We start from the raw sequence: 23074 nt of genomic DNA, 5'->3' as shown, positions 1-23074 counted from the left end.
CTGAGCTTTCCCCCTTCCCCCACTCCTGCAATTGTTTTGTGGACCAGATCTGTCCTGCCGGGCCATAAGTTGCCACACCCTGCTTTGCTAGCCTTGTACAAAGTATTATGTTGTCTTGCTGTAGTTGTTTGTAACAAATACAGCCATGACAGAGAAAATCTCAGATTATGTAAGGAAGAAGGATACGCTGACACAGTGGTGTTCTAATTTATGCTCCCAGCATTGGATCTGAAAAAAGGAGAATGAGTTATGGCACTATCAGGTAATAGCAGTCATATTGTAGTTTTGTGTAGTCTGAAATAATTTATTTTCAAGGCCTGGAAGAACTTTCTGCAAAGAGTTGTTAACCTTACCAATGAGGACTGGTGGACAACAGATTTTACATCTTTGTATTAATTGCAGAATTGAGACCTTTAATATTTGGCAGATATTAATAAGGTTCCATGTTCCTTCTTCAAAGATGGATAACATTTCCCTTTCCCAACATTTTTATAACATTAAATCAGAGTGGCAGTGTTCACACATCTTAATTTCATTATCTTTATGTTGTAATATGGCAAAGATTCTTAAATTCAATTTATATATGTTAAAGATGAGCTGAAACTGAATTGTTTTCCCTTCAGTCATGTTATCAGTACCAAGGATTTGCAGGCTCTGCAGTTCCAACAAGTTATACCCAGAGTTACCTAACTTTATTTCTGTGAAGAGATTTCTACTCATATCATCATGGTCTCACTGGGTGTTTGTTTACCCTTACACTGAAATGTTTTTAAAACCATTTCTTGAATACTCATCTTTTTTGTTTTTGTAGTATCTGGGGATGGCGAGTCACTGGTAAGTTTCACTTTTCAAATCTTATTACTTTTGTGTTTATTTGCATACTAAACTTCCCTTCCTAGACTTTACTCAGATGCCTACACCTATGGTAGTACATAGATTTTGCTCTTATTTTGACTTTTTTTTAGTAAGAACATTGAGTTTTCAGTTTGATAAGACAAAATACTTTGTTTACATTACTTCCCCAAATAGCTTAGTTCTCCTATGACTTGCTCTTCCGTCTCTCGTTGTGTCTGTTTTATAACAGGCCACCTTGGCAAGAGGTCCAGTCTCCTGAAGCCACCCAGTGCTCTTCCTTAGTAAGATCCAAGGTCCCTAATAAATAGTTTTTTTCCCCCATCACAACACAGATACTTAGTAGTACTCTTAGTTTAATAGCCCATTCCTTCTTGTTAAAGGAATGTGTTCCAATGTGGGTTGTATATAAGGGGGTATTTAGGTGGAGTTCAATTTCTAAACCAGCAGAGAGTTTGGGATTTTATTATTTTTCCATTAGAATAGAGTTCCAAGGTCTAGAATAGCCTGCTATCGGAGGTGGTTCCAAGGTCTAGAATAGCCTGCTATCGGAGGTGGTTCAAGCAGCTACATTGAACACCTTCAAAAGAAATTTGGATGCTTATTTTGCTGGGATCCTATGACCCCAGCTGACTTCCTGCCCCTTAGGTAGGGGGCTGGAGTCAATGACCTTCTGAGGTCCCTTCCAGCCCTAATGTCTCTGAAACGTTGTAAAATGTAAATATATTAAAGTTGAAGCCTGGTCCTCTTGGCTTTGATCTCAGATTCTTCGGTTTTCAAGTGCTAATTCTGAAGGTGAGCTATCTGTGTAATGTGTTTATGCTTCTGGTAGTAAGCCTTAAACCGAATTGACTTGTTTTGTAGGATGAAGATTCAGAGTTTACTTTAGCAACAGACTTTGAAATCGGACACTTCTTCCGTGAAAGGATAGTTCCTCGTGCTGTGCTTTATTTCACTGGGGAAGCTATAGAGGATGATGATAATGTAGGTATATTTATGACTGATCTTGTCTGTTTTGTTTTCCTGTACAAAGAATCAGTTTCTTCCAGTGAAAATGGTGAATAACAACATTATTTGCTTGACTAAAACACATAAATGTGTGAAATTTTTTCATGTAGGAATTGGGAAGAGAATAAATAACGCATCTGAAATCAGCAATAAGTTTTTTGGCCAAATAACTGGGCAAACCAGGGTTACAGTAGACTGGTATGCATCTTTTGGGACCCTTCACTGACTGACTGCCTAGCATTTATTATGTCTGATAGGCTAGGTACAGACAGTCAGAAAGCCCAAGGCTGAGTCAATTCAGTCTTTGCAGGTCAGTCTACACTGATTGAACTGAAACGGAAGTGAATAGACACTTACCTTTTGATTCGGGAAATGTAGCGACACGCCTGCAGTGGCTTAGCCCAGAAGCCAGGGGATGCTAGAGCATGGTTCTCTGGCTGTGTGTTCACTTCCTCTTCCTGCTGCCCCCAAGGTCTCTCTAGGATTTGCAGTCCAGAATTACAGCAGCAGGGCTCTGCAGGGTTGCTTATCATCACTTTCTCCTCCTGCTTCCAGGTGCCTCTGGGATTTATAGTTCATAGTTGCAGTCAGTAGTAAGCTTGAGTCAGGGAAGGGGTGTTTAAATCCCACCCCCCACCTCTTTATAGACTGGGCTGCATCCCCAACTGGATCTGCCCCTAGTCAGCCAGCTCCTGCTGCTCCAGCAAGGGAGTGGAGGGATGGGGCAGCCCTGCTCTCTGGAGGAGATGGCACAGCCCAGCCCTGGGCTGGAAAGCATGCTGGGGGACTCTGATTTAACCTGAACTCGGAAGAGGTCTGGGGCAGAAGTTTCACAAACCAGTTGGATCCAAATCAGTTAACTGATGCATTCAACCAGGCTTATCTTAACCCAGTTTTAGCCATTTTGAAATTGATTTATGTGTACTGAGCTTCTCATCTATTACAGTTTTAAACTGGTTTCTGATCACTTAAACCGGTTTCTGTAACTTCTGTCCCTAGCCGTAGAGAGAGGTGGTTTTTTTGTTTGTTTGTTTGTTTTCCCCCCCCCCCCCACCTGATTTAACATCACACCACTCACTTAATCTGCTGCTTCCTTTTACTGGCAGCTTTTTGTTGAATTGCAACAGGATAGTGGCTGACCTCTGGGATGGTTACACTCTCAGTATATATTGATAGGAGAACTTAAGATTTTGCAGAAGTTTGTGGAGCTGATGTTAAGAGTTGTTTGGGCTTTCATTGTGCTGGCTGAGTTGCAGCTTAAGTTTGATTTATTGAAGCAATGCAGATTGTAACTTGGTCTCTTTTTTGAGTTGGTAACTTTATAGGAATGTGAGTGAAAGAAGCAGTCTGTGTTACGGTAGCACACAGACACTAGATGGAGACAAAACAAAAGATTTCTGGCTTGGGAGCAAACTAGTTTTCCTATTTTCTTTTTAAGGATGTATTTCCAAGCTATTACACTGACCAGTTTTGATCAGGGCAAATTTTTTCATTTGAAAGCTATATTTAAAAAAATATTCTTGATGTTTGTTTTCACCAAATCCCATTAAATAAGTTTTTTTTGTTTTCTTTTTTTTTAAATTTGATTCATGGTGAGTATCCTATAAGCACAGCAAAAAGGGGTGTCAGTGTATTATTTCAGCTTCTAATCTAAATGTACAGTATTCAAAAAAGTGCTTATGAACATCTAACTTACTATGGTTTGTAGACTTCTGCTTTTGACTTGGCTTTTAAAATGGAATTATGCTGCCTTTTTCACAAATCCTTTAGGCATTTGTGCATGTATGTAATGGCTTGTATCTTTTGTGTCTCTTGCAGAACTGAGACAGCTCAAGAAAAAGGTGCATCTTACTAGGGACATGTTTTGCAGTCATGTTTCCGGGTTGAGATTTCCTTTTGTCTGATCAGATTAAATGACCTCTCTCATGCAGGCATCATTGTCATCATCTAGAGGCGACAGTGGGTAGTTTAATGGGAAACAAATTAGACTTGGGAGATGAGTTCTAGAATCCTAATTCTTTTCCCAGTTTGGCATAGGACAGAAGGCAAATTCTTTAATTTTGTATAATGGCATCCACATCTAAAAAAAATGCAGCTAGTACTGTATAACCACTTTGCAATGGTGTAAGTACTAATGTTTTTAAATAAAATGTGCTGTAGGTTTCATGAGGTATGCCTACTATAGCTAATACGTACATAAAATATTCTGCAGAACTAAAAGTGTGGGGGGTTTTTTTTCTGTTTTTTTCTTTTGTTTTTAGTTTGAAGAGGGAGAAGAAGGAGAAGAGGAGGTAAGACATATATCACTAACCATATTTCTTTTTCTGAAGTTATCATTTGTTGGGCAAAAACGGAGCTGTTATGTTCATAGTTCTCTCCAAAATTTGTTCTCATAGTTTAATAGTAAGATATGAAATGTATATTTATTCTGTCTCTTGCTACAGCTGTACCTGAGGGGTGCTTGCAGATGTTTTATAAAAAAAAAAAAAAAAAGGCACTTGACTTGAAACTTGGCACATTCCTGTGCCAAGACCCACGCACACCTAGAAGAGGCAGTGTTATTTCAACTCGGCTTGCCCAATGTCTGTAAAAATCAGGCACTTCAGTGGGGCATTTTTGGCACTTTCTGTCTAATAGGAGATTGAATCGGCTTTAGCTAAGTGCCAAAAAGCCCCTCCGAAGCACCCAATATTTGCAGACACAGCAGAGTCTAGTTGAAGTAACACGCTGCTGCTTCTGGTAAAGCATGTTTTGGTGTGTGTTAATGTCTACAAGCAACACGAGTACTCATCGTAGTTTTGTCCAGTATTTTTGTGCTACAATCTGTGGCAGTTAGTTTTTGCACCTGAGAGGAATTGAGGATTGGCACTTTCAATACTAGTGGAGTCATTTTAAAACGAAGAAACCAAAGAAAACTGTTGTGGGTAGTTGTAAGGGTTGCAAAGATGATGTAGCTGTTTATTAAGGTAAAGGCTTCGGCTGCAATGGAAGATGGCTTAAAAATACAGGCTGGGTATCCCGCTAACTGGCAGTCTTACATGTCCTAGGGTTCAGCCTTTCTTTTTAAAATGTATGTGGTCCTTTCAAAGTAGTTTTTAAATGAAGGACTTACAAGAACTACTTCTGAGTTGGTTTATGTTTACAACTGAAGTTCATTTGTTTTGGTGGTGTTAGAGCGCAAGCACAACAGTGATAGTCACTATACAATTTTTTCACTAAAATAAAGTGTTAAATTTGGACACTATGCTTTGGCAAATAACTCAATATGTGATTTCCTTCCCCCTGCCCCACTCTTCATCATGGTATGTTCAAAACTTTTCATAACAACATCATGGTAAAATGGTCTAACTTTGGGTCTGGACTGTATCTGGCTATTTTTTGAGGAGTTCAGCCTTTTGGCAATGAGGAATCTGAGCTTTTTGTAAAACCAGCTCTTGATCAGTTGCTTATTTGCCTCCATTCAGAAGTGCTAGCACTTGCTTTTAGGCACGTGCAAGGAGAGGAGCTGAAAGGATGCTAGTGGTATAGCACCAGGTACAGGAATACATGAGCCCAGCAAGAAAAAGCTGCAGGTGGAGTGGGCAGGTGGAGGACAAAAAGTATGAAACTCATAATGACATAACAAGTAAAACCTGACCTTTTGGAAATTTGCAGTAGCTTCCATATGAATGTGTAAGCCAGCACTCCAGGCCAGATGATTTGTCAGGCCTTATCCCCAGCCCAAGTGATTTTAATAGGTGAAAGGCACAGGAATGTAATATTTGCACTAGTTCTACTAGATGGCTTTCCTCACCATAAGCAGCTGCTTTTTAAACTAATTTTAATTTCTTTTAGTCTCTTTTCTTCCTGTCATAGGAATTGGAAGGTGAAGAGGAGGGAGAGGAAGAGGAGGATACAGAAAGTGAGCCTAAGGTACTTTTTGTTTTTATAGGTATATGGGTGAGATCCTCATTTATTACAGTAGTTTATAAGTATTCAGACAGTAACCACAGAGTACATTGGGATTCTATGCTGTGCTCCCCATGGGCCTGAAAATTTGGCAGTGGGGAGTGGTGGTGGTAATAATTGCTGCTTCTGTGCTGCCAAATTTCCAGACCTGTGGGAAACCCTGCGGGTTGGATTACATGGACCTGCATGCTACATGAAGTACATGGGGCTGGATTGGGAGGGTAGGTTTGGAGGTTAGGGTTGGCCCCGCGCCATTCCATCTGGTGCAGGCGGCCAGGTTGAGCACCACTGTTCTCTGCTGTTTTGAAGAGAACCAATTCTAATTGCAGATTTTTCTTTACATTTATTTTCCTTATACTTGTTATTGCCAAAGGCTTTTTTATAAGTTCTTAGAACAATGTATTTTGGATAGTTGGGGGTAAGGGAGGTCCTTTCACCCCCTGCTTTCCACCCCTGCCTCCCACCCCTTGTTTTACTTGCACTGGAACAGAAGCATTGTTCCCCATCTGCCTATATAAAGTAAAGGGAAATGATATAGAAAGTTTTCCAAAAAACTATTTTACAAGGTTGTACATATCGGAATCCTATCAGTTTGAAGTCTAAATGTTAGACACCAGTTCATTTTTACAGTTGCTTGTTAGCTCATCTACTCCCTCTCCCCCACTCTCCCCTCAACTAATAACTTAGCTGCTTTCTTTTCTGGTTGTGTTGCAAAATCCAGCCCTCTGCCATCCTGTCATGTCTCTATTCAAACAGACACGTGCCAAGTATAATTTAGCTTAAAACTCGGTTGATTATGGGCACTACTCTCTTCCAGTCTCTTTTCAGCCATGATTCAGACACCTATACAATATCTAAACTATAGTTAGATATAGAGAGGGGAAGTACAGACATAGTTTTATTCACTCTGCTGTTCACACAGCACCTTTTTCATTTTTTTCACTAGCACAAATAAGAGGAAATAACTAGCACACAAAACTGAAGAAAATTGCAGTTAAATTATGTTACTGATACACTGTCTTTTGCAATTGACCACTGTAAATCCTTTCGAGTGCCATTTTCCATAATCATTCCTGTCTCTTAAAGGGAAACATTTCATGTTGGTAGAAACTTATATCCTTGTTGAAATCCTTCCCAAATGAAGAAAGAGTGGCACTGACACTTTTTTTTTAATTTGCTATTTTCTTGACTTTTTTCAGAAAGGAATAGAAAAGCAGTGGTGGGAGAACTGAAGAGCAAAACACATTAGTACTGGTATAATGGTATCAAAGATGCTTTAAAAGGAAGGAACCAGTCTATACCAGCTACAGTGGCTATGATCCCTCGGACATAGCTACATATTGTGTAGCATGCCCTGTGATGTATTGTATTTTGTAGAAGCATTTATTACAGTATCTTTAGAAGGTTTTGGTTGTTGCCTCCTGTATGATTTTGTAATTTCACTTTTCTTTCATGCTGACAGTTCCTTTTAATTTTTTTCCCTGTTTAGGTGTAATTTAAGTCTGTTTATCATTCATACATTTCTAGGTAAGGTGGAATTCCATTCGTACCTAACTTGCAAGCTTCCGATTTGTAGCCCATGACATGCGGTTTGTTTACAGTTACTTCTTGGTATAAAAAATTTTGGGAAATTTTGGGTATAGGTCTCACTAGCAGTTTAGAGGAAAGAAGAAAATTTCTGTGGATGGACACTCCTGAGTAGTGTCGTATGTCTTTTTAAAGCTAGAATACCTCTTTGCCTCCCCGACAGAAGTCATGACTTGCCTTGTAGTACTTCAGGGTTATAGAATGTATGTACATACTGAGATTATTTTTTTGTATTTCAGTTGGTACCATATCCTTTGCATCTCTTAACTGGCCTGCACTGAGTTCTTTTTTACTGTGTATTTGCAAGTTACCTCTAGTTTCCTTTTCCATTCTGCTCCACTGACTTGTTCTAAATTTGTGTCTTTGTTCCTTTCTTTCTGACATAGGCAGTCATGCTTATGCCAGGGGAAGTTCTTGTTTGACTGTCACAACTCTCTCTCCTTGTTCTCTTCCCTCGTTTGCCTCTTCTACATAGTTATGCTTTTAGTGGATCCTCTTTCTCTTGCCTTCTGTTTCCTGATGTTTCATGGTCATACTTTCTTTTTTCCCTTTCCCCTGAGGTGCCTGTTCACACAGAATTTTACAAAGAGCATGGACAAATGTACATTTGTAACCATTTCATGTGGGGAGGGGAGAGGAGGCTGATGCATGGAAGCGTATAGCACATGCTAGACTGCAACTGATCTGCATGATCCTGCAACAATATAAGTTAGTGAATTCCTCCCAACTTTGACCCTGGACGAAGTGGGGTGGAAATTGGTGCCAGGTTGGTTGCTACAGAATCATGCAAATGTATAACAACAGCTTATAACAGTATCCCTCAGTAGTGTTACAGTTATTCTGTCTGTACCCCAGACCTAGAAATTTATTCTACTCCAGGCTTGCATCTTTGTATTTTGTGTTTCTTCTTGGTGTTTCCCAAACCTCATGACAAATACGACTCTTTCCAGTTCTGTTCCTCCCTCTTGATTTTTATATTCGGTATCTTTCCCATCATTCAGCCCTAAGGCTGAGCTTATCTTCTGACTTATAAATCTTATTGCTTTGAAAACATCTATTTTCCACCCCCTCTCTTGTCTACCAGAATACATTCATGCCACTATCATGCCTGGACTAGTGTAACATCCTTCTATCAGCTTGCAAAATATGGGAATTAGCTTTTCAGACATTCAGCAGCTAAAACGATCTTCTCACCAGTGTGACTTCTGTCTCCATTTTGTCAATTCAGTGATTCCCTGTCTTTTAGAATAAATCTCAGATTTCTTGTCCTGCTTTTATAAGTTACTGTTTTTGCTCCTCTCCAAACAAAATAATAGTAGTCTTGAAGATAAGTAATGCTATGAATAGATGCATAATAATATGCTCTTAATTTTTTTTTCATTGCTCCCTTCCCAAACCACCCATTCTATGTACAGTAAAACCTGTTATCCAGCATCCCCGAGGTAGGGGGTTTGCCAGTTATGTAAAAACTTCGGTTATCTGAAATAACACGGAGCAGAGGTGGGAAGGGGCGGGGGGTGTGGCAGCAGCTGCTGCATGCGAGCTCCCCTTCCCTACCCCCCACAAATGTCTGGCTGGTGGCGGGGTGGGGGGTGGCAGCTGTACATGGAGCGGCGGCAGCACTGGGTAGCAGTGGCCTCTGCGTGTGAACTTCTGCTGCCCCCCCTTGCATCTGGCTGGCCAGAAACTCCAGTTAATAGAATATTCGGTTGGTGAAGTACTGGATAATAGAGATTTTACCATACTGTTCTTGTCTCCTTTCTTTTCTTTAAATTCTGTTTTTTCACCACGTCTGGAAAAGTTTTCACCTTTCTGTGTACTAGCAATCTTTGCTACATGTCAAACCTCCTTCTGCTAGACTTTGTTTGTCTTCCCATTCCTACTTTGTTCCTCCCTTCTAGCTAATTGTATTCAACAGTGCTCATATTTTAAATCTTATTTTCTTGCTCTGACTTTATTTTCATTCTTTTCCATTTTTCTCTCTTTTTAATTGCATCTTATTTTGATGGTAAAATGTCCAGGAAGAACTATGTCACTTAACCTGTGCAAAGGGTTAGGCTCTGGAGTCTAGGTGAAGAAGGCTGTTTTATGTAGTTGAGCCTCTGAAAAACTTCAGTATTTTCCAGTATTCCGTTTCTTGTGACTGGCACATTTGTGCCTTTTAAAAAAAATAAATAAAAAAATTTAAGGGCTGTGTCCTCTAGCTCACTGGTCCTCAACCTTTTTTGTACCAGGGCCTACTTATAAACATCAATGGCCAGTCCTGACCCAGTGCCTCTCACTCCCAAACTGCCCCCAGGTCCCAATGTGTGGGGCAGAGGGTGGGTGTATGGGGCAGGGGGGCTACAAGTAATCCTTGCAGTCTGGAACTCTGCCAGTCTGCAAGGAAAAAGCCAGTTTCCCAACTTTTTATCCTTTAAAGGAGAATCGATTTATTTATTTATTTATTTTTAAAGGTTGTTCACAACCCTTTCCTATATTCTTGTTTGGTTGTGAGACCCACGGGTTGAGAAATGCTGCTGTAGCTGGCTAACCAGTTGGAGCAAGTATGCCATTACCTGAAGAGGAAAAAGAAGTTAACTGGCTCAGTTCAGTTCACTACCATAGTTTCAAGTTAAATTAAAAACATTCCCTCCTAAGAGGACAGTAACTACTGCTTCCAAGTACTTGTTCCATCTTCAAAGCAACCACAATTGAAGTTTCCACCACTAGCCAGCAAATCTGTTTTAAGGAGTTAGACAATATTTCTAAAGGTGGAGAGCCTTTCAGGAACTCCTATTTTGGAGCACAGTGCTTTATATCTGTTTCACTCAGAAGTCATTTCCAACATTTGCATTTGAAATTTGTGTACTCTTGCCATTTAGGATTGAATCTTGGGCAATTTACTGAGGGTTACCAGAATCATTAAGATGTGACATCTTGGCATTTCTGGACCTCAGAAAGTTTGTTAATCTTTTCTTATGGATAGTCTTAGCATCAGATGACTGGTTCTCTCCCCAGCGAAGCTAGTGTTTGTTTCTGTTGATTAATAAAATACCTGGTAATTGAGCTGCATTTGAGAAACAGAATACAGAATCTAGAAAAGAAGAATGGTTATCAACTTCCATACGTCTGTATCATTCAGCACATGGAACAAAATGGAATATTTCGTTTGTGACAGATTTGGAAGATTTCAAGAGACTGACTTGTAGAAGTGTAGAAAGACAGGAGGTAACTCTTCTTTGAATCATCCAGTAGTATGTCCTGTGTCAACCAGTATGGGCATTGAGCAGTGCTAGAAAGGTGAATGGTGGGTTTCTAAAATTAGTGCCTTTTTGACTTGTGGAGTTCTGTAAAATAAGAATTGAAGGTTTTGGAACAGATGTCTTGACATAATGATGAGCTATAGTAAAAATTCTACATTACCATTAAGGAAGAGCAGAAGCCCAACTTTTGAGGTATTTTTTTCTGGACTTCCATCACTAAAATGACATATTACATTTGAAAGTAGTAGTTGTGTAATATGCAATATAGCTTCTCCAGAGTAGCCATCACTCAAGGTAATTCAGGTGACGGTGACCACAAAATGATAGAGTTCAAGATGCTAAGGGGAGGAAGGAAGGAGTGTATTAGAATAAAGACAGTGGAGTCCAGAAAAACAGACTTGGCACACTCTGGGAACTGGTGGGCAGGATTCCTGGAGAGGGAAGTCTGAGGTGGCGGGGAAGCAGTCTGCATGTTAAGGAGATCCTTCTCAGGGTGATGGAGCAGGCACTTCCCATTCTTCTGTTGCAGCAGAAGACCAGCCTAGCAGTCTCCTCAGTGAGCTGAAACTCAAAGTAATCCTAGAAAAGTGAAAACTTGATCATATTACTAGGGAAGGGTATAAGTATTGCGAAGGCATGCAAGGAGAAAATGAATAAGGCCAAGGCATAATTTGAGATGCAGCTGGCAGGGGTACAAGGTGACAAGAAGAGACTACAAGTATGTCAGGAGTAAGAAGAATACTAAAGAAATAACAGGTCCCATACAAGAATGCAGAGGGGAGTTTATGCATGAGGCAGAGAAGTATGAAGTACTTTAGGCCAAAATAAAAAATTCACAAATGGGGCAGCTGCCAGATGACAAGTGCAGTTGGTAGCAAAAATGGGCAAGGAGTTTAAATGGCTTAAGTCAAGGGTAGCCACCCCTGTGGCACATGGTAAACCAGTGAGGGGGTAGGCAGTACGAGAGTAAGCAGGGCAGAAAGCAGTGTAGCAGATCTAGTCAGGGAGCACAGGGGAAGAAGCAGAAAGGAAAGTGGTAGATTAGGCAGGGAAAGGGAATGGGGAGCATGTGTGGCTAATTTTGGCAGGTGTGCCACCAAAAGGTTGGCTCACTGGTCTTAAGGTAATGGCAGAACAGGTTAGGGATTACTTAGAAGAGCTAGATGCTTTCACGTTGACAGGGCCCAATGAGTTGTACTCTAAGGTAATGAAGGAATTGAGTCTCCTCTCAGAGAATTTGTGGAGGTCAGGTGAGGTCCCAGGTGACTGGAAAAGTGCAAAAATATTGCCCATCTTTAAGAAAGGGAAGAAGGAGGACCTGGGGAAATACAGACCGGTAGTGTGATGTTAATACTGGGAAAGATCATAGAGCAGGTCCTCAAGGAAACTGTTATGAAGCACCTACAGGAGCAAAAGGTGATCAGGAGCAGGCAGTGTGGATTCACCAAGAGCAAGTCATTTTTAACCATCCTGATTTTATTTGTAATAAAGTGATGGGCTCTGTGGATATAAGAGAGCAGTGGATACGATATACCTTGACTTGATCAAGGCTTTTGACATGGTTTTGCATGACATTCTCATGAACAAGCTAAGGAAATGCAGACTAGATGAAAGTACAATAGATATATAACTGGTTAGATCATTATGCCCAATTAGTCATTAGTAGATTGGGAGAAGGTATCAGATATGGTTCATCGGGGTCTGCCCTAGGTCTAACATCGTTAATATCGTATGACTTGGATAATGGGATTGAGTGCACAGTTAACAAATTTGTGGATGATGCTATGTTGGATGGAGTAGCAGACACTCTGGAGTGTAGGGTTAGGATCCGGAATGAGCTGGAGAGACTTTAAAAATGGTCTGCAGTCAATTGTGAAATTGAAGAAGGACAAGTGCAAAGTCCTGCACTTAAGATGGAATAATTACATGCACAAGTGCAGATTGGGGAATGACTGGCTAGTACTGCAGAGAAGGACTGTAAACTGAACGTGAGCCAACAGTGTGCTTGCTGTGAAACAAAACAGAAAACCCCCACCCCCTCCAATAGCATACTGGGTTGTATTAACAAGCGTCACCTGCAAATTAAGGAAAGTGGTTCCTCTGCTCTATTCAGCACTGGTGAGGCCTTGCTTGGAGTACTGTGTGTTTGATCTCTCACTTTAAGAAGGACATGGACAAATTGGAACAAGTTCAGTGGAGAATGACAAAAATGATTAGGGGCCTGGGAAACATGACTTGAGGGAAAGCTGAAAGAACTAGGCTTATTTAAGTCTGGAGAAGAGAAGACTTGGGGGAGGGATTTGATAGTCTTTAGATACCTGAAGGGTGCCTGTAGAGAGGATGGAGGTGGGATTTTTGCTGTGACTGTAGAGGACAGGACTAGGAGCAGTTGCCTCAAGCTGCCACAGAAGACATCTAGGTTGGAGATTAGGAGGCTGCAGACATTGTGGAATCTCCATTTCTGGAATTTCTGAGAGCAGGAATAGCATTTATACCTGAAAGCTTCCAAAGAACGGTTTTTGGTTTTTTGTTTTTTTGTTTTTTTCCAGCTATTTAGTTGGTCTAATAAAAGATATCACGTTTACCCAAAGAACCTTGTCTGCCTGGGAACAGGTTGGACTCACAGGGTGCGCCCAAATGAGCATGGCTGTGTGGTATGTGGCGCTGCGAACACATTTGCAACGCCACATACTGCACACTGAGGTGTTCTCTGTGCTGTGAGGGCACACTGCCTGGGTGTGTGCTGCCCTGGGTTTTTTTCTGTATCCAGGGGTCAAAAAAACTCACAGAAAAAAACAGAGCAGTTCAAGCATGGAGTGTGGGTGCTGCTGAAAAACTGAGCCAGGCCATCCAGAACTGCACTATAGCTGCTAGCCAGGCTCTGCTGGGCTGGAGCACTGTGGCTGCAGCCCCGGGAGGACCCCAAGTAAGGTTGCTGGGGCCAGCCCAGTGCTGGCCCCAGCCTCCCCTACTGCTCCCAGGGTATCCTGTTGCATGCCAAAATGCTTGTGGCACAGGCATTCCCTGGGAACAAGTAGCTCCAGCACAAGGCATGCCACTGCTACTTGTCCCCAGAGAACCAAACAGCCGCGCTAGTCTGGATGCGACCACACTGTTGAGGTGGTTAAATGAGAGTGATCCTGCCCTGAGCAAGGGGACTGGAATAGATGACATTGTGAGGTCCCTTCCAGACCCGTTTTGATATGATGCTGTGATTCATGTATTGTGGAATTATGCCCCCAGTCTGGAGGACATCAGACTGTCTAACAGGTGGGACGGGGTTGTGTGTCTGAGCCAGAGGTCAGTTGGTACTTGGGGAAACTGCATTGTCTTGGATCTGTTTGGCTATTTTCCCCCCCATGCTGAAAATCTGAAGCTATGAGTAGTTATAGGTAGAATACACTCATAGAATATGTTCTGTTTGTGCTGTCCTGTTTTGCTCCTTGAAGAACAGAGTTGTAGTTCTGTGCAGTGTTTGGTTTGCCTTGGAAGCTGCCCGCTGAAGATAAACTGCTTAGCATTTTTGTACAAATGTTGGTTGAAACGGGTGACTTGAGTTAAAATGCCCGTGGTGTCATGTGGCCAGTTCTCATCATGTTTGACATAGCATAATTTGGTCCATCATACTGGTGTCTAAGTGAGATGGAACTGACCCACTGAACAACTGTCTAGGTGAGAATGTTGGCAATTGGGAAGGAACCAGCTCATTGACAGCTTTGAATGCTGAAGTGCAGCTTGCAATCTCTACCACAAACCAACATTTTGTGGGTGGTGTTAGATTCTAGGCTGTTACTGGATTATTAGCAAATCAGCTCTGTCAAAGATTGCTTTTTAAGTGTACATAAACCAAGTACAACTCTGAGGGGGGTTATGTGAAATGGTACAATTATTAGAGCTGTGCAAAGCTTTCATCCCTGATTCGATTCGGTGGCTGACTCTCCAAATCCAAATTGAATCAGGAGACCCTTTAATCTCTCCGAATCTAATCGGGAACCCTGCGAATTGATTTGGTGATTTGGACATAGACAGCTTTTAAATGTTTTTTTTCTACATACCTCAAGGTACCAGGTGGCTCATGAATGCTGTGCTGCTGGGGCAGATGGAGCATCCCACAGGAGCATGGGGGACTCCCCAGCGCACTCAACAGCAGACCCAGAAGTGGACCAGAAGCACTTCTGGGTCTGCAGGGGTCCCCTCCTGTGCTCCCCCAACTTGGTGACTGCTGCTTCCTGGGTCTGGGGGAAGCACCTGGGGTCCCCCCACAGCTGATGCTGAGCTGGGGGGGGGAGTGGGGTCCCCAGCATGCTTGGCAGTGGACCTGGAAGTGAAACAGAAGTACTTCCGATCCACTTCTGGCTTTGCTGCCTAGCACGGGGGGCCACCCCGTGTTCCTGTAGGATGCTCAATTCGTCCCACCACTGCAGTGTTTATGGTACCTTGAGGTATGTAGAAAGAATGTTTAAAGCTGTTTCTATGGCCGAATCGCTGATTCTCCAAATCAGCGTTGAACCTTCAGATTCAGCTGAATCAAATCGGGGGCAGTGATCCAAATCAGCAAATTGAATCACTGTCCCTGATTCGGCTCGAATCCAAATTGATTTCAGCTTGTTTTGTGCACCTCTAACAGTTATCTGTGTCTCTCTGCCTCTGTGTGGGGCTGCATACTGAGATCATTTGGAGATTGAAGCTAATACAGAATGCAGCATTATAAATAGTATCTTTGTCTTGGCACTAGTTTTGCTGCTCCATATGATGTGCAAAGGGTAGATATTAAAGTATGGGTAGATATTAAGATACTTCAGGGCCTGGATCTCTGAGAAATTGACTTATGCTTAGTGAGTTTGACATCCTCAAGATGGAAGATAGTGGATGTCCTTAAGTCAGCACTCTACTACAAAATTGGAACTGGCAGAGACCTGCTGGCAGTGTGTTCTCTAGGCACACTCCTGTGTCCGGAAACTTCTTGAAGTTTCACAGAACCAGATCAGTTGTTACAGTTATGAATAGTCTGTGCAGTGATTTGCGTAGGCTATTTTCTGTTTTTTGTTTCACTTTCCTTCTCTGCCATCCTGGAGGTCCAGCTATGCTTGAGCGCGATATGGTTTGGTAGTGCGGCAGTAGTTCACTGGTAGTTTTTTGCAGCTTGCATTTTAATTGTAATTAAAGGATAGCATTTTTCTAAAGCACAAAGCTACTTTTTAAAGTGAAATTTGGATATGCAGGACAAATAAATTACACAATCTGTCAGTATGGCTCTAGGTGCATAAGCACTTGGATTTTAGAAAATGTTACCCAAAGTGTAATGTAGACTTTGAAGTTTAACTATATCCAGTATTTTTTTTCTTTCTAAGAAATAATCTCTTTGCTGTTGCTGTATACTTGTCCTTTCACAAAGGAATTCTCTTGTTCAGGGATAGATCAGTGCAAATTGATTCATTTCAGTGTTATGTGAAAAGCAGTTGGGAAAATAGGCATGTACACAGTTATGTTGACAAACAAATATTAAATATTTCTGTTGTTTTTAGATTAATTGATCAAAGGTATACATTATTTCACAAAGTTCGGCATTGTCTTGTCTCTTCTGTACCTCACCTTTCCTTTTTACTGTACTATTCAGGAAACTTGGTATTTGTCTTACAGTAAGCAGGGCTGAAAGGTGAAACAAACAAAAGAGGAATGTTAATTCAGTATTTTAAAAAAATTGTATAAGTGGTAGTGTGTAAATTGCAAAGATCTAAGCAGATGGAGCACCCAGTCTAAAATACAGCAGTATTTATAAGCTGGCACAAATACAGCTGTCTGTAGCCTGGAGGGGAGCACAACCTGTTAAGGTAACCAGCATTCCTGATCTTCAACACAGGCCAAGACTTTCTAAATTTGACTCCTAAGCAAGTGGCTTGATACTCTTGCTTTCAAATTTCTATGGCTACTGCAGCTCTATTTGGCTTGAGTGCTTTTGAAAATTAGGCCATTTATTTAGGAGACTGAATTAGAAAGTCTGAGCTGTTTTGCTGGAGACTTACAGAGAAGCCAAGCTTAAGCCTCAAACTTCTGAAGGGCTGAGCAATACCAAGTTCATGAGAGTTGCAGTTAAGAACCTTGGATCATGATTTACATGGAGATATCTCCACTTAAGGTTAATTTGGTATTACATTTAACTAAAAACCATATGACCAAATCTCAATTTTCAGCTGAACGTTTATTGTAAGCTTTATCCTTTTGTGACTCTTTCTTTTTCTTTTTCTACTTTAAACAGAAAGATGCCAGCCAGCCTGCTGAATGCAAACAACAGTAATAAGGAAATACCACTTCAGAGTGATATTTGAACAACTTGTAACAAATATTTGGATACCTGGCCTGCAGTTCAGGATATTCCATTGCTGCAGCACAATCTTATTAACAATGCTTAAACTTAATTTGTTTTAAAATGCATGATTTTTCACTAACTCTTCTTTTTTGCTTAACTTGTACAGTGGCAACTTCAATGCATTTGGGAAATATGAGGTTTAAATAAAGCACACTCTACAGCCTTTGGTACACTGTAGCTAAATAATTGTCAGTAGGCTTTCTGACGAGCCTCTTTCCTCTTCATAGGGACATAATCCAAATGACAAAGTAAAGACTATCCATCTTCTTGTTGAACTTTGAAAATTGTGGAATAGCCCATGTGCTGAGAAGCTAAACTATAAATGGATGAAATGAGTGGTAGTTAAAGGAAATGCAGCAATAGGACTTGACTTTTTTTTGCTCGTTCCCCCCCACCCTTTTTAAAGAACATTTCCTGCAACCTACAAATCAAATTAGTGCTTGCGCTTCTTTAAATGTCATATTTATTATCTGAGTAAAGCCAATTAAATTGAAGTAAATTTTACTTTTTATCATTATTGAAAGGGTGTCATATTTGAGATTTACTTAGTTGTTCATTTTTGTATTTATTTATTCATTCATGTTTGTAAGTACTTTGAAAGAATTAGTGCTTTTTAATAGTTTTTAAGATACTTGAAAATATTTTCTTCTTCCTGTTTTGCATAAAATATGGGTACTTGTACAAGGAAAATTTGACTAGTCTTTCTCAAGGTGGTAGCTTAGACAAAAATGAACGTGCTTCAAAGTGACAATTCTTTAAGGGAAAATCCAAACGATCTACAGCCAAATTGTTGCTGTCAATAGAAGTGGGTTGCAGCCAAAGAACCAGAACACTTCCAATAGTCTTATTGCTTAGTATCCAGCATGGCAGGGACTTTCACTCTGAGCATATAGATTAACAAAATTTAACTTGGTAAATCTGAAGTTTTGGTGTCTTATTCGCAGCTCAAATTACTCCGTTCCACAATTTGTTTAAAAGCTCTGAAGTCTTCAAAACTACCTGTTGTTGCGCAGTATTTCAGGTGCACACTTCTAGTTTAAGCATCCAAATGCCAATCTCTGGCATCAGTTGAATAGCAACTGTATCTCAACACTGTGACCAGGCATGTAGAGTGCTCCAGCCTTACCTTACACATTTGTAACTTAATACGGTGTTTTCAATTTGTACAGAATAGTTAGAATATTCTATTAAAGTTGTGAAACATGAAAAGTGGTGGTTGTCTTGTCCATAAAATTTCCTAGGTTAACAGAATACCAATTTGATCTCCTGTTACTTGTGCTTCTGTATATAGTATGTAACGAGAGGCATGCCAAATATGACCTAATGTAACTATACCCTTTTTCTACAAAAATATAAGCTAACTTTGAATTTAGAGAACATATGAAAAGTGGCTTTGTGTAAATTGGCATTATAACAGCTTTGTTTAGATTTGCAACATCAAGCTTGCTAACTTTTGCAAATGAATACTTTGTTCTAATTTTCAGCCATGTAGTACTCTCCCATTTTTGTTTTGTGTTTTGGGGGGGTTTATGTGATCCGGCCCCCCCCGCGTCGTGTAGGGAAAGACGAGAGAACTCCCCAAAGCACCGCTTGCTCTTGAGGTGGCAGTAGCCATAGGGATTCTGGAGATCACAACATCATCTTTTCAATCCCACTGTAGACTCCTGGGATTGAATAGGTGTTAGGACATTGTTCATTCTGCAGCATATTTGGAACTACTGGCTCATGAGTTGCAAAGAGCCTACATTGGCTGTCTGTTAGAGTCCAGGGTGAATTCCACAAGGTTGTCAGTTTAGGAAAAATGTTTGTGTTAACTTAAGCACCAATGATGGTACAGTTTGGGAAAATGGCATGTATGGCTCCACATTAGTTATATATCAGCACAGAAACATACTTGAATGAGAAGTGTGTGTGATTTAGAAATGCTTTGTGGAAATGTTTTACTGACCTGGAAAAATCATCATGATTTAAGGGTAAGGAAATCTGTCGAAATGGTCTATTCTAACTCAGTGTTGAAGCTAAGGCAAGGGAAAGAGCAATCCCAATGAGATGTTTCTAATCTAAAAAAAGCTGAGAAGGAAAGCAAAAGACTCGGGCCAGGGAGTGGGGGGAATTGGTTGTTTACATAATTAAAGACAATAAGTTTTAGGATTATTAGGTGGAGATGGTAAAATTACCAGTGTTGCAGAAAAGGCAGAAATGCGTAACTAACACTTATGTTCTGTATTTGGAACAAAGCATGATAGTGAATAAATACCCAGTCTGTTAAGTGGGAATGTTAAGCTAGAAAGAAACCTTTCAAAATAAAACTTTTATGCAGAAATCCCCAAGAAAGTTGACGGAGGGTATGTCTATATGTTCCTTAATGCATTTTTCCTAATGTGCATTAAATTCAGTACCTTTTTAATGTGAGTTACTAAATAAATACTTGTTGGGTTGCCCTACTGCACAGTAGTGCAAGCACATGCTTTTTTAGTGACTCTTAATGTACAGTAGCCTATTTTTACTGCACATGAGTGTATTAGCATGGTTTTTGACATGATGCTTTAATTCGCCGTAAAATAGGCTACTGCGCTTTAAAGTGCATGTGAAGATGCGTTCTGGTGATCGTTTTTAATTTTGAGACTACTGTCTAAATGCCAGACTAGAGAACCATTCTTTAGGACGAGTAGGGTGTTCCAGGTGTCTCTAGACTGACTAGCCTGTCATCAGAATCAGGCAAAGAAATAGAAAAGTTGATCTGGGGCTTATTGAATAAGTAGTAACACTATGATTCTTACAGTCTTCAAGAAAGGAGATAAGTCCCACTGTGGAGACCACAGAGGGATTGCCTTGCTGTCTACGACAGGCAAGATAATTGCAAAGCCCCTCCTGAACAGTCTCCTTCCACTTGCTGAAGAGCTCTTCCCACAGTCTCAGTGTGGGCATCAAGAGGCACAACTGACATGATCTTCATAGCTTGCCAGCTACAAGAAAAATGCTGGGAACAACCTAAACTTCTCTACATGGCCTTCTATGACCTTACAAAAAAGCCTTTGATTCTGTTAACAAAGTAGTGGTGTGGAGGATCCTTCTGAAATATGGTTGCTTACTGAAATTGGTCACCATCCTTTGCCTGCTCTGTGATGGTATGCAAGCAGTTATTTTCAGTAATGGATCTATTGCAGTTTCCTTTGAGGTTAAGATGGGAATTAAATAAGGCTATGTCATTGCTCCAACACTCTTCTCTATTCTTTACTGTGATGCTACAGCTGACCACCAACCAGTATCCAGTTGGAGTGGAGCTAAACTACTGAATGGGTAGTAAGATGTTTAACCTCAGCTGACTCTGAGCCAAAACCAAGACCACCCTGACCTCAGTCATCCAGTTCCAGTATGCTTATGATGCTGTAGTATGTGCTTACTCAGAAGTAGACCTTTAGGCAATCGTCAACATCTTTACCTAGGCATACAAGAAAATGGGACTGACGCGTAACGTTCAGAAGACTAAGGTCCTTCAGCAACAAGCTCTTAATGAGCAGTCCCCAGCTCTGGTAATTCAGATTTACAGTAAGGTTCTGGAGAACATTGAGTATTTCCTGTACCTCATAAGCTATCTCTCTCAAAGTTGATATTGATGAAGAAATCCAACATGGCCTCAAATGTGCAAGTGTAGCCTTTGAGTGCCTGAGTAAATGGCTGTTTGAGGATTGCAGTATCAGATTTGAAGCTTATCTTATGGTTTAGATACAATTGTGCTACCATTGTATCTAAAGCGTTTTGGCTTCAGCCTTGTTGTAGAGACAGATGTCTTCCCTCCATGCATTATTAGTCTGATCGGATGGAAAAGGTAAGATCTGGCCTGTCTAGTTGAGTCTCTGGCAATGGACTGGTAGATTCTGAATGTCATATATTTGACTCTTGTCTGTAACGCTGTTCAGAAATAAGCTCCACAATGGAAGCTTTTGTTGTTGCTTTTTTAGCAAATGGAACTTTACTTATGAGCTGATCGTGAAATGTCATCTTCCTAAAGATAGCCTGACAAAGTGCCTGTAAGAGAGCTGTGGGTGACCTTATTTGGGGCATTCTTGCCACCGAAAGCCAAATATCAAAACTAGCTCACTGCTGATCTGTTTATTGGAAGAATTGAGTAATATGCTTTCAAACTCAAACCACTGGTGTGCTATTCCAATCACATAATGCATCAGTAAATGCAACTAGGGCAGAGCTGAAAAGCAGCAGTAAGGCCTGTTCTCAGGACAATTCAGGCTACTTCATTGCCTTCTTTCTAGAGTTTAGTGCCTATGGAGCAGGACTCAGTGGGTGGGTTTGGCTTCTTAGCGTTCTCCCAGTTCTGGTCATAATGGCAGTGTAGACAGATATGCCCTCCTGCAAGCATTCAAAGGGTAAATGGGCAATGGAAAAGTCTGAAGTCCTCAACATTCTCAGATTATTCCAATAAGTAGAAGTGGAAATTAAAGTGACAGGTGTGCACATGCGTCTTGGACAGAGATCTGAGAACCTTAGCTTTTCCATTCCCAGATGTGACATTTAATAGTTGTCTATACTTAATACTTCCCCAGGCTGCACACTCAAGTAGCTGTGATGTCTTGTGGCCCAGAGATGGGAATCCCAAATGACAGCTGTCAGCGGGAGGCATTAGCCTCCTGCTTTCCAACAGTAACTATTAAGCTCCTCAGGCTTGACAGGCCTCCAAAGAAAGCATCCAAAAAGCAACCTCTTGCTCATGAAGTTTTATGTGAATGAAGGCCAAGCTGTTTGTTGATTGCCAGATTTGTTTCTACCCTGGTTTTTCTGCTCTGCTTGCTCATCTCTTATGCAAGAAAATTTTATTCTCCACCCATGAGAGCATTCACTTGTTACACAATCCACATTACTGTAGGGTTTTTACCGTGGGAATCTCTATGCCACACAAGGAAGCCAAATCAGCCTATTAAAAGCATAGTGAACATGCAACTTGATTTGTCAGTTGGATTGCATGTACCTTGCTAGTTTCTATGAATGAGCCACTGATAATTGTTCCTCTGCCAAATTACATGCTTGTTCCTTTCTAAAAATACCTGTCCTTAGCTCTTCTCTTTTCATCACTTACCCACTCCCCCCACATATATAGAAGCTATATACAAATGCACCTTAGAGAGACCTTTCTTTCTTAGGAAAGGGAATTCCTTTCCCTGGCAAGTGAGACCAGATTCTACCAACAAATAGAAATAAGTAGTGCTATCAAGTTGGTCTATGTACTTGTGCAAAGCAGCTGCACTTCTGTTCAGAAGGTAACATGTCATGTCAACATTCGATTCAGGAGCGCTGCCTATTTCACTAAGTGCAAAGTTTCATTCAGTAACTTATAAGATTGTAATTTGGTTTGTTCTGCAGCAAATGGTTTCTTGCAAATGTACATGCCATGTGTGCGTGCACATGCACTATACCCAAGTCTCTTTGGTTGAAGAAGGAAGATGAGACAAATTCCTATGGGCGATGAAAGGAATGTTTGCAAACTTTGTCAGTTGTTAGACCCAAATAGCCATTCAGGAGGAAAAGAAACTTGCAGCAGCTTCTAAACCTAGGTAGAGATGCATATGGTTCTGGATGCAAAGCAGGAATTACCTATATAATGTTGGATTTCCATATGCAAATACATGTCATGCAGAGATGACTGTATTGGTATGTGTTTTGCATACCCTGTTTAAGGGGTTCAGCTGGAAACCTTGGCCTGTAGTACCTTGATTCTTGGTTGGCCTGAGAGTGTTTAGAACATTTGCATGAAGGTGAAAAAAAATGCCATTACTGTCAGTCTGAGACCATTGCTTTGTACAAAAAGAGTAAACAGCTTTTGTCTCAAAGAAGGTGGTCTTTGCCTGCAACAGAAAATTGAGCTATTATAAAAGAGACTACTGATAACCTGGCATCTGAACTAGTAAGAATAGTTCTACTCTAAGTACAGATACAGGGCCTAACCATGACAAGCACTGTTAAAGCAAAGTGTTTTTGAAACGGAAACTTATCCTGATCAGAGTTTAGAAAGGCCATTGTTAAGAAAGTAACTTTGAAGCCCTGATCAGAATGT

The 23074-nt window shown here is 40.8% G+C and overlaps 1 protein-coding gene across 13 annotated transcripts in view; it reads left to right on the top strand.

Annotated features, from left to right (window-relative positions):
- NAP1L4 (nucleosome assembly protein 1 like 4) overlaps positions 1 to 18218 on the top strand; it is a 49775-nt gene extending 31557 nt beyond the window's left edge. For 11 of the 13 annotated variants that reach the window (XM_019551638.1, XM_019551639.1, XM_019551636.1 and 8 more), the window contains 5 exons: positions 812 to 834; positions 1717 to 1836; positions 4122 to 4151; positions 5716 to 5772; positions 16897 to 18218. In XM_019551638.1, coding sequence (XP_019407183.1) covers positions 812 to 834; positions 1717 to 1836; positions 4122 to 4151; positions 5716 to 5772; positions 16897 to 16935 — 269 coding nt within the window. In that variant the 3' untranslated portion in view covers positions 16936 to 18218. Of the gene's footprint in view, positions 1 to 811; positions 835 to 1716; positions 1837 to 4121; positions 4152 to 5694; positions 5773 to 7297; positions 7336 to 16896 lie in introns of those variants that run through there. The other 2 variants (XM_019551637.1, XM_019551640.1) reach the window with 2 other exon arrangements.
- Positions 18219 to 23074: the final 4856 nt, after the last annotated feature.

Source organism: Crocodylus porosus, unplaced genomic scaffold, assembly GCF_001723895.1.
Source record: "Crocodylus porosus isolate Cpor-Errol unplaced genomic scaffold, CroPor_comp1, whole genome shotgun sequence".
Taxonomy (NCBI): domain Eukaryota; kingdom Metazoa; phylum Chordata; order Crocodylia; family Crocodylidae; genus Crocodylus; species Crocodylus porosus.
The sequence above is the reverse complement of the archived record's forward strand: the minus strand, read 5'-3'. Positions and strand labels throughout refer to the sequence as shown.